General features: G+C 38.5%; 2 protein-coding genes across 6 annotated transcripts in view; one reads left to right on the forward strand and one right to left on the reverse strand.

Moving 5' to 3' along the window:
• Positions 1-8,100, reverse strand: part of ano5b (anoctamin 5b) — a 52,172-nt gene extending 44,072 nt beyond the window's left edge. For 2 of the 4 annotated variants that reach the window (XM_036584201.1, XM_036584202.1), the window contains exon 1: positions 7,808-8,100. In XM_036584201.1, coding sequence (XP_036440094.1) covers positions 7,808-7,883 — 76 coding nt within the window. In that variant the 5' untranslated portion in view covers positions 7,884-8,100. The remainder of the gene's footprint in view (positions 1-7,807) is intronic. The other 2 variants (XM_036584204.1, XM_036584205.1) reach the window with 2 other exon arrangements.
• A 1,267-nt stretch (positions 8,101-9,367) lies between these two features.
• tssc4 (tumor suppressing subtransferable candidate 4) lies at positions 9,368-12,368 on the forward strand. Of its 2 annotated transcripts, none has more exons than XM_036584207.1 (4): positions 9,368-9,422; positions 10,483-10,626; positions 10,733-10,799; positions 11,089-12,368. In XM_036584207.1, the coding sequence occupies exon 4, from the start codon at positions 11,123-11,125 to the stop codon at positions 12,041-12,043; it is 921 nt and encodes a 306-aa protein (XP_036440100.1). In that variant the 5' UTR covers positions 9,368-9,422; positions 10,483-10,626; positions 10,733-10,799; positions 11,089-11,122; the 3' UTR covers positions 12,044-12,368. The 2 variants fall into 2 exon arrangements, with proteins under 2 accessions (XP_036440100.1, XP_036440102.1); XM_036584209.1 differs by having other exon boundaries at positions 9,398-9,470.
• The last annotated feature ends 4,106 nt before the right edge of the window (positions 12,369-16,474 follow it).

The following is a 16,474-nucleotide window of genomic DNA, read 5'->3' on the forward strand; positions in this document are numbered from 1 at the left end:
TCAAACAAATGATAAAAAATGAAGTATTTTAAGTACTTAAAATACTGACCAACTGCATGTTTCAACACAAAGACAGCATAATTAGGCATAATTAGTCCTGTTTAACTGGATGTAGTGCAGTGCAGTAGGTGAAATGTGAAACGGTTTTTTGCATTTCGCATGACCCACCCTATCAAACTACAGAACGCCAAAATTTTGTGTTACATAGTGCCACTATCAGGACAATCTTTTATTTCAATTTATTTAATTTTTTTTATTTTTTTATTTTTTTTTACATTTAAACATTTAAATTGCCAACTGCCCTTTACATTGTGTAAAATTACTTAAATAAAATTGTGTCACATTAATTGTGTTTCATTAAAGGTTTTTCCTTCTTCCATAAACTTACCATTTTGGAGATATAAGCTTTCAGCAATGATACCATATATCATGAAAATATCTAGTATCATGACGTTATATTTCTGCCATATCGACCACCCACACTTTTTATTACGCAATTAAGCAGTTGCTACGTGCTGTTTGTTGTTTTTTTATGTCCTCTATAATCAGATTGGATTAACAGTGCATGTGGTTGCTCTGTGTTCTAGAAATACTGATGCTGCCAATACTACACTCATGCCATAATTTATCATAATAACATATCATCTACCCATACAATGCCATACCAAAATAATGGCTGAAACACTGCAACATTCATTAATACTTTTTAATACTTGCTTCATAAAACATTTTAGGATGCAACAGTGTAGAAGCTGTACAGACACTCACACCCATTCTCAGAAGATGTCCTAGAAACCTAATAGGGCCTTACGAATGTCACTGTGTTGTCTTTTCCAAAGAGTGTCCCATACGGTCTGTTCTGATAAGAGAAACAGTCAACCCAAAGATAAACAGGGGAAATGGGTGACAAAGCACTCCACAGTCTGCCACTTCATTTATACTTTAGTAAGTGCCCTGCAGACCATTTAACAAACATTTATTGCCTGAAATGTCTTTAAATATAAAATAAGTTATATTTTCAACACTGAGTAGTATAATTATCAAAATCACTGTTACTCAGTTTTTTTTTCTAGGACAACATTAGGTCAAATTCAAGTGGAGTGTTATAAGGATAAAGAAAGAAAATGTCAAATGGAAATTTCCTCACTGAGAGAAAAATAAATCTAACTAGTCTATTTAAAAAGCACATTGAAAGTTCACCCCACGTTTAGTACACTGGCCATTATACACTAGTGATTTAATAACATCCTTTAAATAGATTTTTATGACAAAATTGTATTTAGGATAATTGTTGCCACAATTTGTTCATTGGTAAAGTAAATTATATCAACATTTTAGCATCACTTAAAACTCATGTAGTTCTTCCTAAGTCAACATCTCAAAAAAGCCATAGACTTCCAAGTACATCAAATTAGCCATTGTACCACAAACCATGAATATTGGGCAATGCAAATTCAATGTTTGTTTTGCTTTTTAAAAATGTTACTTTCTCTGAGAAACAGGATGTGTGTCAATAAAAGTTGGTCTACTATCAGAATAACCTCTACATTTAACACACTGTACACTGAGGTTACATAGTAAAGGTGTAATAAAGCCTTTGCTTTTCAAAATTTCTACTGGGCTATTCATCACAAAAGGTCCAGATAATGTAAATAATTTTAAAAATCCTGATAAAAAACAACATTTTCTTGTGACAGCAACAATACATATTCACCTGTATTACCTGTACTAGTCAGAACTACTTCACTGATCTCAACCACTTTTAAAATAATATCAGTTATGTAAACCACTTGTTGTAGTCTCTTAACACAGCAATTCAATGGATGCCCAGGATATATGGGACTATGAAAGTTTCAAGACAGAATATGTTATGTGCTACATGTTTCCATGAACAAAGACCTCCTAACAAAACACATATTCCTGATACGTTACTGATACAAAGCTACAGGCCAATGGTAAAATACAGATGTTACATAGATTATGCAATCAGTAATAAAGGAGTGATGTTTCTTCCCTATCATAGGCACTGCAGACTCATGCCTTTTCTCTAACAACTCTTAAAAACACCCTCATGCATGACAGTGCATGATTACTGGAAACAAAAAAAGACAGCAATGGCCACAGCATATAGCAGTGCCAGGTGATATTGAGAAAATTTAATAGCATATTTTTTCCATATCACAGCACAGTGAAATACATTTTTTTATTAACACTGCTTTAAAGACCCCCTGCAATCCAAAATGTGTTTAAATGGTTATGTCCTTTTGAATGGTTTATTATGATTATATAAACTGGTATTTGTATCAAATATGTTATTATAGCGCACATTTTTCCCAGTGAATACACAGGCTCTCTCAGTGCATCCAAAAAAAATTATTTGTTGGGCACTACATAGCAGCTTAATTTTGTACATTACAAATGAGCTTGAAACTATCATGATCTAATGTATTAAAATATGCTAATGAGAGGTTTACGATGTGTCGACCGGAAACTTACAGTTACAGAAAAAGCGCTAATGTAACAAACAAAGTGTGAGATGTTTGGACTGTGAAGTTAATAGTTTGCTAAAAATCAAAAAATGCTGGTGGTATTTAAAATTATGACAGTAACAAGTTCATATTTATCTGTCAAATATGGCATAGAACTGTCATACTACAGCTTTACACGGTGTCCTTGGGAACACCAAAGACTAACATTCGCTTAATGCCCAGGCCTTACAACGCTAGTTCAGTTCTAGCTCACTGAAGCTTCACTGATGCATCTTGTGAGCATAAAGACTCAAATCCTGTTCTTCAGTGGTCAGGACCCCCATGGACCCTCACCCTCACTATTTGGGTGGTGGATCATTCTCAGCACTGCAGTAACACTGATGTGGTGGTGGTGTGTTAGTGTGTGTTGCACTGGTCTGAGTGGATCAGACACAGCAGTGCTGCTGGAGTTTTTAAACACCTCAGTGTCACTGCTGGACTGAGAATAGTCCACCAACCAAAAATATCCAGCCAACAGCCTCCTGTGGGCAGCGTCCTGTGACCACTGATGAAGGACTAGAGGATGACCAACACAAACTGTGCAGCAGCAGATGAGCTACTGTCTCTGACTTTACATCTACAAGGTGGACTGACAAGGTAGGAGTGTCTAATAGAGTGGACAGTGAGTGGACACAGTGTTGAAAAACTCCAGCAGCACTGCTGTGTCTGATCCACTCAGACCAGCACAACACACACTAACACACCACCACCACGTCAGTGTTACTGCAGTGCTGAGAAATAGATGGACTACAGTCTGTAATTGTAAAACTACAAAGTGCACCTATATAGCAAGTAGAGCTGATAAAATGGACAATGAGCATAGAAACAAGGAGGTGGTCATAATGTTATGCCTGATCAGTGTACATAAAACTGTTGCTTGTCTCCAGTGCTGGTGTACCATTAAAAATGACTGGATATTTTGGCTGTTATTGTTAGGGATGGGCAGCAAGACAATAATTTGTCATGATAATGATAAAACATGTCACAATATGCTTTTCTGAGTGTATTGTGGATATAGTCAGTACTTAAAGAACACTGACTAACTATGTTTCATTACAAAGTGAGTATATTTAGGCCTGATTAATTGAATTTAGTGCAGTTTGTAAAACACAGAATAAAAGCCATCGCAGTATTATAGTATTTTTATATGTGGCACTACAGGCCCTATTTTTTCTGTTCCAACTTACTAAATCTCAGAAATGTCATGATGCATACTGTGTAAATACTTTGAAATATTGTGATCATTTTTTGCCATATTATTCATCCCTACTCATCATTCAACAAAAATTTAGGTCGTTTCCATAAAAGTACAACTTGCAAATGAAGCTAACAGTCTGATTAAAATTCCCTAGTTCAAAGACTCAGGACAGATTAGCCAGACCCCTAAACGTTATGGCAGAAGAAAAGATTCTAAATGTCCAAATCAATCAGTGATGTATGGGTTGGGCTTAGTTCACTTAAGATTAAATTACTCTAGCATTTCTGGCAGTGAAAATAAGACTTGGCTGAAGTTTTCCCTCACATAGCATTCTTCCTCTTCACTGCTGAGCAGGCATGTCCCAAATGCTGCACGTCTTCTCTGAGCTTCTTTCCAAATAGTCCTTATTCATCACACAACAAACACAAGGGGTACATACAGGGGAGCTGCAGAATGGTCTCAAACAGGTCTGTGCAACACACACATACGTTCACGTATCCATACAAACGTACATGTGTTTCTCACAGATTTCTCCTGGGCCCTGTTTAACAAACACCAATCAATTTGTCCCAGAGTTGGAACAACAGCTTCTCACAGCTCTGTTGCTGACTCATTTTAGCTTCGTACGGGTCACTAATGGGGTTGGCCACTTATTATGTGGTAATAAGAAGAAGAGAAATGCTCTGGAGGACTTAATAGCAGAGTGTTAGTCAGGGTGTCTCAGTACCATTAAAAGAAATGCCAGTGTAGGGTACTCTTTACAGTATGTACAGTAAATAGCATACAGCTTTATCCAAGACAGCAATCTTTAGACATGACATGTCTTTAAAGGGCCCATATCATGGAAAACTGAATTTAATAAACAATAATGGTAAATTTAAGGTCATACGTGAACTTCGTTTAACTTCCAAAATGTACCATTCATTCTCCAGTCCACATATGGAAATTAAATTGCAAATACAGCCTAATTTGAATTAGATGTTGTTGTGATGTCACAAAAACAAACATATTTACACAGATGCCCATTAATGAGCATACAGCAGCTTATCCAATGGTCAACACCAAAATTATAAGCAGTGCCTTACCTCAGACTGCCTTTCTGAATGTGGCACAACACACAGCATTTGCATACATATTTATGTTTACATATATTTACTAGACCCTGTGACTCAGAAGGCCAACTTCAGCCTCACTGTATCCTAACTAACATTTTTCCTAAAGTATAGTGCACATTTGGCTCCTATTTCGCTGTAAACCTGCTGTTGTCAAAGCTTTGCGGATTCGGTTCTGTTAGCCTCTGAGAGCTAATCTTAGCTTACACTACACCAATGTCTTTGGCAAGGACTGATACTTAAAGTAAGAAGCAGAACTACAAAAGTGATTGTATGTCAGCCCTTTTAGCCTTTCCAGTGCATTTAAAAGCCCATCCGTGAAGAAGGAGGACTGTTTTGTCCTGTTAGCTGCCACGGTTGCGTAGGCTCTGGTTATTTCAATGGTTACCGCCAGACCATTTATGGTGGAATGGGAAAATTCAAGAAGCCGGCAAGAAAGAAGCTGACTTCAGCTTCAGGAGTGGCAAGGCATGAAAACGGATGAGGATGTTGCTCCGTTTCTGTTTGACAGGTGGGTAATATTAACTTATTGTGCTGTTTCAAGGAATCGGTAGGTCAGTATTTTATTGTCCCATTTGCTAAGGTTTGCAGTTAGCTTCGCAGTAACAATTGTTGTGACAGTTTGCTAACCTATAGCCCCGCTAACGTTAGTTATATTACTTGCTGTGTTGTTGTTTGCTCTGACATTATATCATGGCCATTGTTCGTACAATGTTTGTAAAGGATTTTATGGCCACATAGATCTAAAAAAAAAAAAAAATTGTTTGCCTTGGCAACACGTGTCCATGAATTTAGAAGACAGAGCTTCTGAAGTGGTGTGTTTGTTTAACTGTTGAGAATCGCTTCTGTGACTTAAAATGTTGCATCCACACCCTGTCTTTGATCAGTATCGGTTACTGGCATCTGCTCCAAAAACACTGATCTCTATGTACGATATATATCATGTACTTACATATATGTTTTAAAGGCACAGTAACAAAAACACCTTGTTTAATTGTAAGGATTAAGAGAGACTGAAAAATGGTCAGGGAAAACTGACCATTATGACTAATATTGGTACCCAAATGTCATAAGTGGAACTCAGGGGGAAAACATAAAATGCAGGGAAAATGCAGGATATGGGCCCTTTAAACCAAAGTCTCTCCTGTTTCTGAACCCTACAGTCTCTGCCCTCTGTATCTGAGCCATCTTTATTTGATCCTCAGTATCCAAAGAATTATAAACATTCTCTCTCTCATGCAATGGAAATGACTGTACTCATGACTCACTGAGGTGTTTGATAAGGGAGCTGCCAGAATTCCACATCTGGTCGAACTGCACCATGTGGTGAAATTGATCAAAATTATGAAACGGCTGGTTGAAAAAGACTCCAGACTGGTCCCAGGGTCAATTCTGACACAGTCACGTCCCTAAGGGAATCAATGAGGTTTCTTCACAGAACATACAGTATGAACGCTGTTTCATTCCTTTAAATAGACCATGACCTCACTTGTAAAACACTCTCTCTGAAGACTGAATCTTGATTTACATTCTCCGATTATGGTTTGAGTGTAATTTAATCAAGGAAATACTGAACTGGATTGCACCTTCTGAGTGATGTAGTAGTATCTAACATAGCAGAAGACAGTGAGCACACTTATTGTACTTGCCTTTCCAATGATTTTGAAGAATATAGTCTAGAAAAAGAGGCATAACACAGACCTGGCAGAACACAGAAGCAGTCTTCTCTGTGAAACTCTTCTCCTGCCATTGTCAGCGTTTTTAATTTTGGTTCAAAGCATTACATTAAAGGGGAATTCCACCACTGAGATGTAAACAAAGTAATTGAGAGTGGTTTGATATAAATAGTTAACAGCTGAGACAATTAGACTGAGATTTCTTTACAATGGCAGTGATAGGAACCAGGGGTCATGATTTTATTTGCTATGCAAAAAGATCAGTGATCAGTTGATAATAGTAAAATAATGGTAAATCTGAAAAAAAAGCTTTCTGTAGGTACTATTTTGCCATGACCTGCATGTACCACTCTGTCATCAAAGTAGTGTTAAAAAGACATTTCAGGTCAACACGTCATGCCAAAACCACCTTAAAACAATGTCTCGGACATGAGATAACGTATTTGTAACCTTAGTGTTATACTTTTCTTTTAGAGGCATTAAATACTTGAAGAGACGTTTGGTTCCTTTCACCACAACTGCGTACAATTCTGACTCGGCAAGATTTTCTACAATGGAATATTTCACATCAAACCACTCTGAATAACTTCTTTTACATCTTGATGGTTAAATAATGCTGGAATTTTCCACAATCGGTGGCTTCAAGGGTTGCTTTAAACGCAATCCAGACACAACACACTGACAACGTACAGCCTTCCTTCTTTCTAGGCTTTTGTAAAACCATGAACAGCAGTCTGAATGAATGGGGAGCTAGTTTTAAAGGATAGACTAAACTTAGTCCCAGAGTAATACCCATAGCTAAATCATATGTAAGCCTAGTCCAAAACAACAAGCCACACAGATTAAACACAGTCCTGAACCAACATGGAAAATGTAAGGAAAGTTCAGTCCAAAACAACCAAAACAAAAGCCCAACCTGTAGTAGGAGACCGCTCCCCTGAGTAAACAGAGAACTTCCAGTCTGCATGGTTTGTGAGCTAGCCTAGCATGACCATCGGGTATTTTCAGTGGTTTACGCAGTAACACTTGAGTAACTTAAGTATTTTTAGTCCAGCTAATGAATCTATTAAAGGTCGTTTTATCTAAGGAAGCGTGAAAAGCAGAAGACTAACTTATCTGCTTCTTTTCTCTCTCTATTGATTCCACCATGAACCCCGACGTGTCACTGTCTCTCACCTTTCTAAGGTAAACATTATTCGCGCCAACACAAACCTGCTATTCGAGGTTCAGCCTACTTCACATTCAGTTTAACACCAAGTCTCAAAAACTAGTTTATCCGACAGCATTTTCTACCTTCTACATGAGCATCCGCCGTGTTGGTCATCTCTATGAGAGTCGCATCTTTCGTCTTTCCCGTTATCCTCCTCATCTTTACTCACAAACTCCGCCGAGCAGCGGCGGGATCCAGGAACGGCGGCGCTTTTCTTCTTCAGCAATAAATCTGGCGGAGCTCCAATCATTAAAGCTTCACTCCATGTTTTTTTAAGGCTCGTCCAGCCTTCTACACTCTCTGAGTAGGAAATCCTTCCGACAACCTCTGGTCGCCTCTGCCTGTGCGATCAAAATCGTAAAGCAGCAGCAGAGGCGATGTTAAAGGGGAGTGGCTAAGGCGTCTGTTACTTTACGTCGGCGTACATGGCTGGGATTGGGAGTTAGGGGAGATTTAATTGGACCAAATGGTCACAGCAACCTAAGAAAGGGGCGTCTTGTACTAAAACGACCTTGATTTTAAAGAGCCCGTGTTCTACGTTTATCTTGTTTTTTAATTATTTTTTCTCTGCGGTCCAGTTGTAACACTTGTGTGGGTTTATGTACAAAAAACTGTAAACGTAATTCATTCTCACATGACCATTTTCCAACCTCTCTTTATCCCTTCAATTGAAACAGGCTGGTTTTATTAGTTCGACTGATGTGAATAACCTCTGCTCTGATTGGCTGCCTTGTATTATGCCGTCCTTAACACACCTCATTGCTTCTGTCTGAACGGGCGGGGCTAAACTTCTGTAGGCCGAATAGGCGGATAAATGTGAATACATTGGTTTTCGTGACATCACAAAAATAATGAATTCAAAACGAGCTTAGTTTCCGTACATGGACTGTATGCTCTGGGTGGTGAATGTTACTTTTTGAAACTTTAATGATGTTTGCATACTACATTAAACACATGCACATATGTACTTATCACTATTAGAGGAACTCTAGTCCTTAGGCCTTTGCCGCTGATGGTTCCTGGGCCTCTGATAATACTACAGAGCTCTGGCGTATGAGCTGAGGAGGCCTGAAACAGATCTGCTTTGTTTATTTCCCAGTGCGCCTGTAGTCAAAGCCTAGTGTACAAGTGCTATCAGTCTTTCTTTGTTTTTCTATATACATTTCACAGTAATGTCTCTGAGCCTTAGGCCACTTTAGGCCTAAAATCTTCTAGATTTGACCATTCAAAGCACAAATCTAGTTAATATCCAGATCGTATCATTCAAATGAAAAAAGCAGGCAGACTACGTGCCTTGGAAAAACATGCACAGCAAGAAACTGATCACATTTTCTAAATGCACTTATAATTAGCTGGGAATTCAATTATATTCCAGTGCAGAAATTGGTCCAAATGGCCGTATAACATTTAAAAGTAGATGCTGTTCCGGATAAAATCGTTTAGCCTTTCCATCCCATCTGCTCAGTGTACCTCTTAAATCCAAAGCAGTCTTAAAAGCCGTCTTAATGAAGACTTAAGAAGTGATATCTGAGTAAAACAGCTGGAAGTGCTCTCTGGCTGGATCTACAGAACGGACAGTGTCTCCCCCTGCTGGATAGAAAACGCACTACGCGCGCATGAGGAGCGGATCCCCGCTCCGTACAGTAGAGAGCAGTATGCGCTTTTCTTGGCACGGAGAAGAAGAGGACGAAGGAGACGGTAAGCGGAGTTGTTACGTGCTCGAGAAATTTCTCGCCCAGTATTCGGGTAATGCAGGTTTATATACATAATTTGTCTATAAAGTGCGAGTTTTGCATGTTCTCTGGCAGTTCTGACTGCTGTGGTTGCCTCATTGTTTATCCAGACGTCGTTAGGTAGTAGACACTTAGCTAGCTTAGCTTAGCTAGCTGCTAGCCTACCGCTCTGCTAGGTGGGTTAACTAGCCAGTTATTTTGCATGTTGACTTAAAGCGGCAAAGTCCGCCATAAAACAGACATTTAATATGTTATGCATTATGTTGTGTAGGTTTATATTCCCTCAGTCTAATCAGTTGTATCGTGTTCGTGTTTTCGTCTCAATACCCGGCAGGCATTATGCAAATACGTCACACGCTCATTGGCTATCCCGGTGGAGCTATAAATAAATACATACGTGATGCTGGCTAGTATTATTAAGCACTGACCTTAAGTGGTCGTCAGAGCCTTTTCTTAAAGGAATAATTAAGCCAGTTAGCGAAATTAATTCAAAAAACATGCCCACAGGTATCCACGCCAAAGCATCTAGCTAAGTTGCTCTAAAAATTTAATTCCACTTTCAAGAGGTTTTCCCAGTCTTTGAAGGGGAATTCCACCAATTTCTAAAAATGTTTTTGTAATTCAGTGGCTGAGATATAAACAAAGTCATTCAGTGTGGTTTGATGAGAGATGGTTCATTTGTACATAACTTATGGAATCAGATTTCTTCACACTGGTGGTGATAGGAACACTTTAAACATTATGCAGAAATTTTGAAAAATCGGTTGAGTTACCCTTTAAACGTGTAAATTATGCTGATACTGCGGCACGGCCGTAAGAGACTTGTTGTCTGTTTACAACAGGTGTAGCGATGGTTATTTTTTTTTTATTATTTTGAGTGTTGCCCATGTGGCTCGGTAGTGTGTTAGTAACCAAAACATTATGCACATTGTGATTTTTTTAATTCTAGCTAGCATGCATGTGAACTAAGCGAGTAAAGATACTAACCCATAGTTTTGTTCCTTCTTCGTTGGTTCTTTTGACAGGTAACTCAGAGGACCGCATTATTTCCCAGAGGGACCCACCACAACTGAACGAAATGGCTGTGCTGAGGCTTAATGACTTTTCCCTGAAATGTTTAGTCTTTTCTGATCTGGAAATCTCGCAGAACCTGTGAGTCTTCAACCCCAGTAAGATACAAGCTTGCACACCAACATTACTGAAACCTTTCATGTCAAACCTTGAACTCACACAGTTTGTATGTTTGTTTGCTTGCTTGTTTATTTATTTACACAGAGTTAAGATACATCTGCTTGTTTCTCCGAATTCGTATAGAAAGTGCCTCTGGTGCCCCTGAGTAAAAGTAAGTGTTCCTGACTCTTTCATCCTGATTTCTAAATTGTGGTTTAGTTTAGGTATAATTTTGCCATAGAATTAAATACAGCTGTTTAATTAGACTTCATTATGTACTTTTGAAACATTCTGGTCAATATGGGTAGCTGTGATTCTAAAATGGCCATCATTCAGGAAAGCTAAGAGAAAACAGTGTGTTATATCACTATTATCCATTAAATGTTTTCTGCTATGTTGTGACATTCTTTCTAATTTTTATACTTTGTCCCCTTATTTGCTGTGGGATTTTTTGCTTTCAGCGCTGACCCTTGTTGACCCCCATACAACTACACTATGAGTAAGTCAAAGGGCCAGGATGATACTCTCAACAGCCTGTCCAATAGAGATGCCGTTGATGTGCCTGATGATCTCTCTCTGAGTGACTCAGACCCTGAAGAGTCTTTAGAGACCTTCAGCAGAAAGATTGAGGACTTGTCTTCTTCCTCTGAGGAAGAAGAGAATACTAAGCATGGTCACGCAGTCCCTCAAGAAAAGCCCACTTTTAGATTGAGTGGTGGGAGTTCTGGATTCACTGACCGCAGTAGAAGCATCTTTGATCAGCTGGATAGCGCTGCAAAGCTCACTTCAAATCAGTTAGCTGATGACAACGTCCTTGACGGCACGTTCGCTCGGCCTGCTCCACCATCACCACCACAGTCTGCTCAGAGGAAATTTGGAGGAACAAAGAAAGTTTCCTCAGCCAAGAGAATACCAGACTACCTGGCTCACCCTGAGCGCTGGACCTGCTACAGCCTGGACGATGTTCCTGAGACCAGCGATAAACAGAACAGCCAAGTGGCCCATGAGTTCATACGAGGGCTCCAGGAACGTAGGAGGTCCCTGGAGGCCACCGAAGAACCTTTCACCCCAGCCTTCAACCAGGACCACAGCAGTAGCTCTGAGCATAAGATCATCTTCACCAGACCTAGTCAAGCGTCCAAAGATGAAGGCAAAACTGCAAACAAGGTAGAGCGAGCTAAGAAGAGTGAGGTTGGTCTAGGCCACCTGGATGCTGGCCAGGAGGATGAAGAAGGGAGAAAGGTGGCCTCTCTTCATCACAAGTCCACATCTGTGGAAGAAGAGAAGAGGAAAAGGAAGAGGGCGCCAGAGGACGAAGGGGAGCAAGGAAAGGCGAGTAATGTTGCCTTCAACAGTGGAAAGAAGGTGAATCGCAAGAACTTCCGCAAGGTGGTTGAAGAAGAGGATGAGGACTAGATGTTAGTGTTCACGTCAGCAATATGTGCATACATGTCTGCCTGATGTCTTGTGCGAATATATTTAGATCTTATCCTGGATCCCTTAGATAGTTATAGTGCAAGGGAGCACTTATTCCAAAATAAAAACTCTTATGGTAGATCGAGCACTGATAATTTTGTTATTTGTTGATTATGAAAAATGATTGCAGTACCAGAGGTGAGAGTAAACTGCATTTTTGTGGATTTTTCATGGTGTTCATAGTTATATTGTAAAACTGTGAAGTACTGAGGATATGTCTCATTGTCTACAAACATTTCCTTAAATAAATTTGATTAATCTGAAATTCCTTCAGTCTGAAAACCAAAAGAAAACAATTTAGATTTGTCTTAACATTTGGATGGTGTTGAAATAAAACACCTTGCCTGATAAAGGATTTGCATGGCTGCCTGCCTGAGCTGCCACTTTGTAATGCATGTAAAGTAGGACTGTAATTTAACTCTCACTGCAGCTGGTTTAAGAGGAGATACCTATTTGTATAGGCTGCAGTGTTGTTTGTTACTACATTACAGCAGTCTTTACAGGTAATGACAGATTGGTTTTTGTAGCATACAGTATATTTCAGATAGGAGGATTTCTCAATTGGGCAGAGAACTTAAGCCAAAAGCACTGCCCAACAAGAGGAGCGCTAATGGTTGTTCCTGTTGGTCAGTCCTCACATTTGGCTTATGCTTTCGAACTGAGAAATCTTGTTTTATGAGACACCCCCTCAACATCTTGTGCAGAAGCGACACTGTAATTTCAAGAATGTGTCAGTATATTGTGAACAGGACAATTAGGAGCTATTTTCAGTGAACAAAATACAGCTTGCATGGTGCCAATTTCGATCTTTCACTCTACATCATCTGGAACAATGATGGCTGGTTCATCCAACAAAGTCCCTGCATACTTCAGACATATTCAAGAAGGTTTCTTCTTGTTCTTGTTCTTCTACTTCTGTTTCTTCTTCTTCTTTAGGCTTGTACTGTTTGCACTGAAGGAATGACTCTAATCCAGCTCACAAGTAATATAAGTCTACCCTCATCTTTTAGAGTGACATCTGTTCTATTAGCCTTGTGGCTTCCAAACTAAAGAAGCAAACTTTGGACATCTACCATATCTTCACTGATTAGTGACGAAAATGTGGGGAATATTCATATTTTTCAGAAAACTAATCTTTATTCACCAAGTACCAGGTGTACATTGAATTGTGTACAATGAATTGGTGTAGTTGTCAACATAAGATTAAATCCAATAAATATAGAAAGGGGTAAACTATGCAAACAAGAAATAGACAGAACACAAACAAACTGCAAGTAAAAGGATGTGCAATGGAAAGTAAGTACAGATACAAGCGAGTACTGCAGTACTAGGATGTGCTTGTATATCGCTGCTGTCAGAAGAAAACCTTTTATCTCCATTTTTGGGGGGTGGCGTGTGTTTTTGTTATTGAGTTCCTATTTGCTCTGCAGTCTGATTAATAGTCTGATGAACTTTCAAAGAAAAGTTTTTTTTTTTTTGTTTTTTCCCCCAAGTTATGAGGCCTCAGTGTTGCACTCTATACTGATAATGACCTGTATCAGACTCTACATTTGAAAGTGAGAACAATGAAAATGCCTCATTTTGAATTTTTGAATGTAATCTTAGGGAAAAACTGTCCCCTAAACAGACAAAATATAAATGTGGGTTAAATTTAGCATATAAGTTATTTTGTCTAACACTTAAGCAGCCACAAACAGTTCAACAAAAGAAGAACTCAGCATTAAGTGAGGGTAGTTATCATCTTGCTAATGCTAAACTAAAGAGTAAGCTAGCTACCAGAGATGAAAAACGTACAGAGAAATTATACTCAATGGAAAGGATTGTTACTTGATTAAATATGTAAGCATGGAACCAAAAATACCAATATTTAAAAAAGTGTATAAAAGTAAAATGTAAATGTTTTAACACATAATTCAGAATTTTCTCTTTTTTTTGGTGGTGTTACATTGTCAACTAAAGTACAGATCTTCTAAAACAATACATTATGCTGCTTAAGTATTTTCCACCCCAGGGACACAGCAAAGGGGTGGCCAGAATTGTACAGTTATGCAAAGAGAGACAGTCGGCCATCATTAATAAAGCAGTCAACACAAAATGTTCTGCCTACTTTGTGTGATGTGTGAATTGTGAATGTTTACACTTTACTCTGAATATCTGTCATCAGCGCAGTTACTGATTAGTCATAAGAGTCGAATGATGCTGCAGTTGGTAATCAGCTTGTCATTGCTCTGATAGACAACTGAGCAAACAGATGAGTGAATTTGCTTAAAGAAACAGCTAACACTGGACTACATTAGGGAGGCAGAGCTAAAGCACCAAAATCAATTTTTACATCAATTTTAAACCAATGACACAGTGTTCAGCAGTGAACATGATCCAAGCATTATTTTTCACTAAATCTTAGGAAAATCTGTTTCACTTACGATTGAGTTCATAACAGAAGCACAGAAGAATGTTGTTAACTGTTAAGTAGTTTGCCACCCCACCAAAATACAGAAGTCCAGAGAGGCCAATTCATAAGACTTAATTATGATCTCAAGATGACAGAAACTCCTGCAAATCCGAAACGTTGCCTCTGACTTTTAAATGAGACAGAGTGACTCACAGCCGTGCATGAACTGTGTGATTTTTTTCTTCTCCTGGCTCAGTAATGCTAATTTAGATGCATTAACTAGCTAGCTAGTGCGTCTAGCAGGGGTGTAACAGGGACATAGTGAGAAGGTTTACAATTGGGTGGCCATGTTAGACTCAGTGATTTTGACACAAATGTCCAGCGAGACCATGAGGTAGTTATAATTTTCTGGACTGTTATCTTGAGATCATGACTTAATTGTCTTGTGATGTCACAATAACAAAAGTTGTTTACTTGAGATCACAAGATTAAAAAAAAAGTTGTTTTCCTAAGATCACAACTTACTTGTCTTGCCATCTCAAGATAAGTTATGATCTCAAGAAAACAACTTTTGTTAGAGAAACACTGTTTTTGCGCTTCGTTACAGAAGTCCAGAGTGGCCATGAGGTACTCGGTTTGAGGTAATAATTTTCTGGATTGTTAACTGGAGATCATGATATAACTCTCTTGTGATAACAATCCAGAAAATTATAGCAACAGCTCATGACCTCTCTGGACTTTCAAACTTCTGCAAGTCACTCTGTCTCATTTAAAAGTCAGAGGTGTTGGGTCAATTTCGAAGGAATTTTTTGGACCACATCATAGTGTTAACGTGTTAATGGGTGCGTTTACACGCACTTAACAATCTGATAACTGCAGAAAATTAGATTTTGTCAGTAATTTGTTCAACATGTTTACATGCACTTGAGTAGTCAGATAATGGGAAAACCCCAGGTTTCTATGAGGCAGTAATCGGATTTCTGTTTTGTAACCCACCGATAAACTCACAGAAGAAGACATGGCATAAACTTAATATAAAACTCTTTTTTTTTAAAAAATATCGTCAATTTAGCAGAAAATATGCACATATATCATCTAGAAGATGAAGATCATTTAAATTCATTTCATCAAGCATGTAGTTGGTTTCAGTGTCGCTTAAAAAGTGTTTTGTTGCCGTCTCGTGGGTGCTCCTTTAAATGCTGCTTGCTGTTTTCACACATTCACAGACTGAGAAAAATGAAAGAAATCAGAGTGAGGGTATACATACACTGAAAAACCCCAATACTGAGGTAAAATCCAGCTCTCTTTATCGGATTTCTAAAAATCCAATAACGCCCTTAATTTGATTCAAGGAATCGGAGTGTGCTGTTTACATGACCACTTCCAATTATGATCAGATTATTAAGTCTATGTAAATGCACGCATTGTCACACACAGAGGTTCAAAAAGAAAGTCTCAAATGCAAAATCAACATTAAAATGATGTAGTTATGATTATTTAACATCCTTGGAAGACATGTCCTTCACCAAGTTTTGAATGAGTTTCGAGCTTCAGTTTTCTGAAGCAAAATCTATGTTACAAAATGTTCTTCTGCACGTTGTGTGCCATTATACATGTCTTCCAAAGGGGTCTCCACATGCCCAAATCTTACATTGTGTAGCTTTAAGGTAAAGTTTGCCTCTGTGGAACAAGCATTTTGGCAAAGATTCTCAAGACCCCAGCCACACCCCCTCCCTCCACAGCTTTACTCCCCTATTTCTATGCAAAATCAGTGTTGATAGTGCCCCACCCTGATGGTGTAGGATTATCCCTGACATGAATATTGTGATGTTTTCCTTGTTCCAACACACATGACAAACAGTCAGTCCTATTTGGAAGCCTGTTTCCAACAGTGGGAAAAAAAATAAAATAAAATAAAATATATATATATATATATATATATATATATATATATATATATATATATATATATATATATA

This window comes from Colossoma macropomum, unplaced genomic scaffold (assembly GCF_904425465.1).
Source record: "Colossoma macropomum unplaced genomic scaffold, Colossoma_macropomum, whole genome shotgun sequence".
Taxonomy (NCBI): Eukaryota; Metazoa; Chordata; class Actinopteri; order Characiformes; family Serrasalmidae; genus Colossoma; species Colossoma macropomum.

Bases quoted from the DNA above. Each gene is read 5' to 3' on its own strand.
- tssc4 (XM_036584207.1), top strand. From the start codon at position 11,123: ATGAGTAAGTCAAAGGGCCAGGATGATACTCTCAACAGCCTGTCCAAT.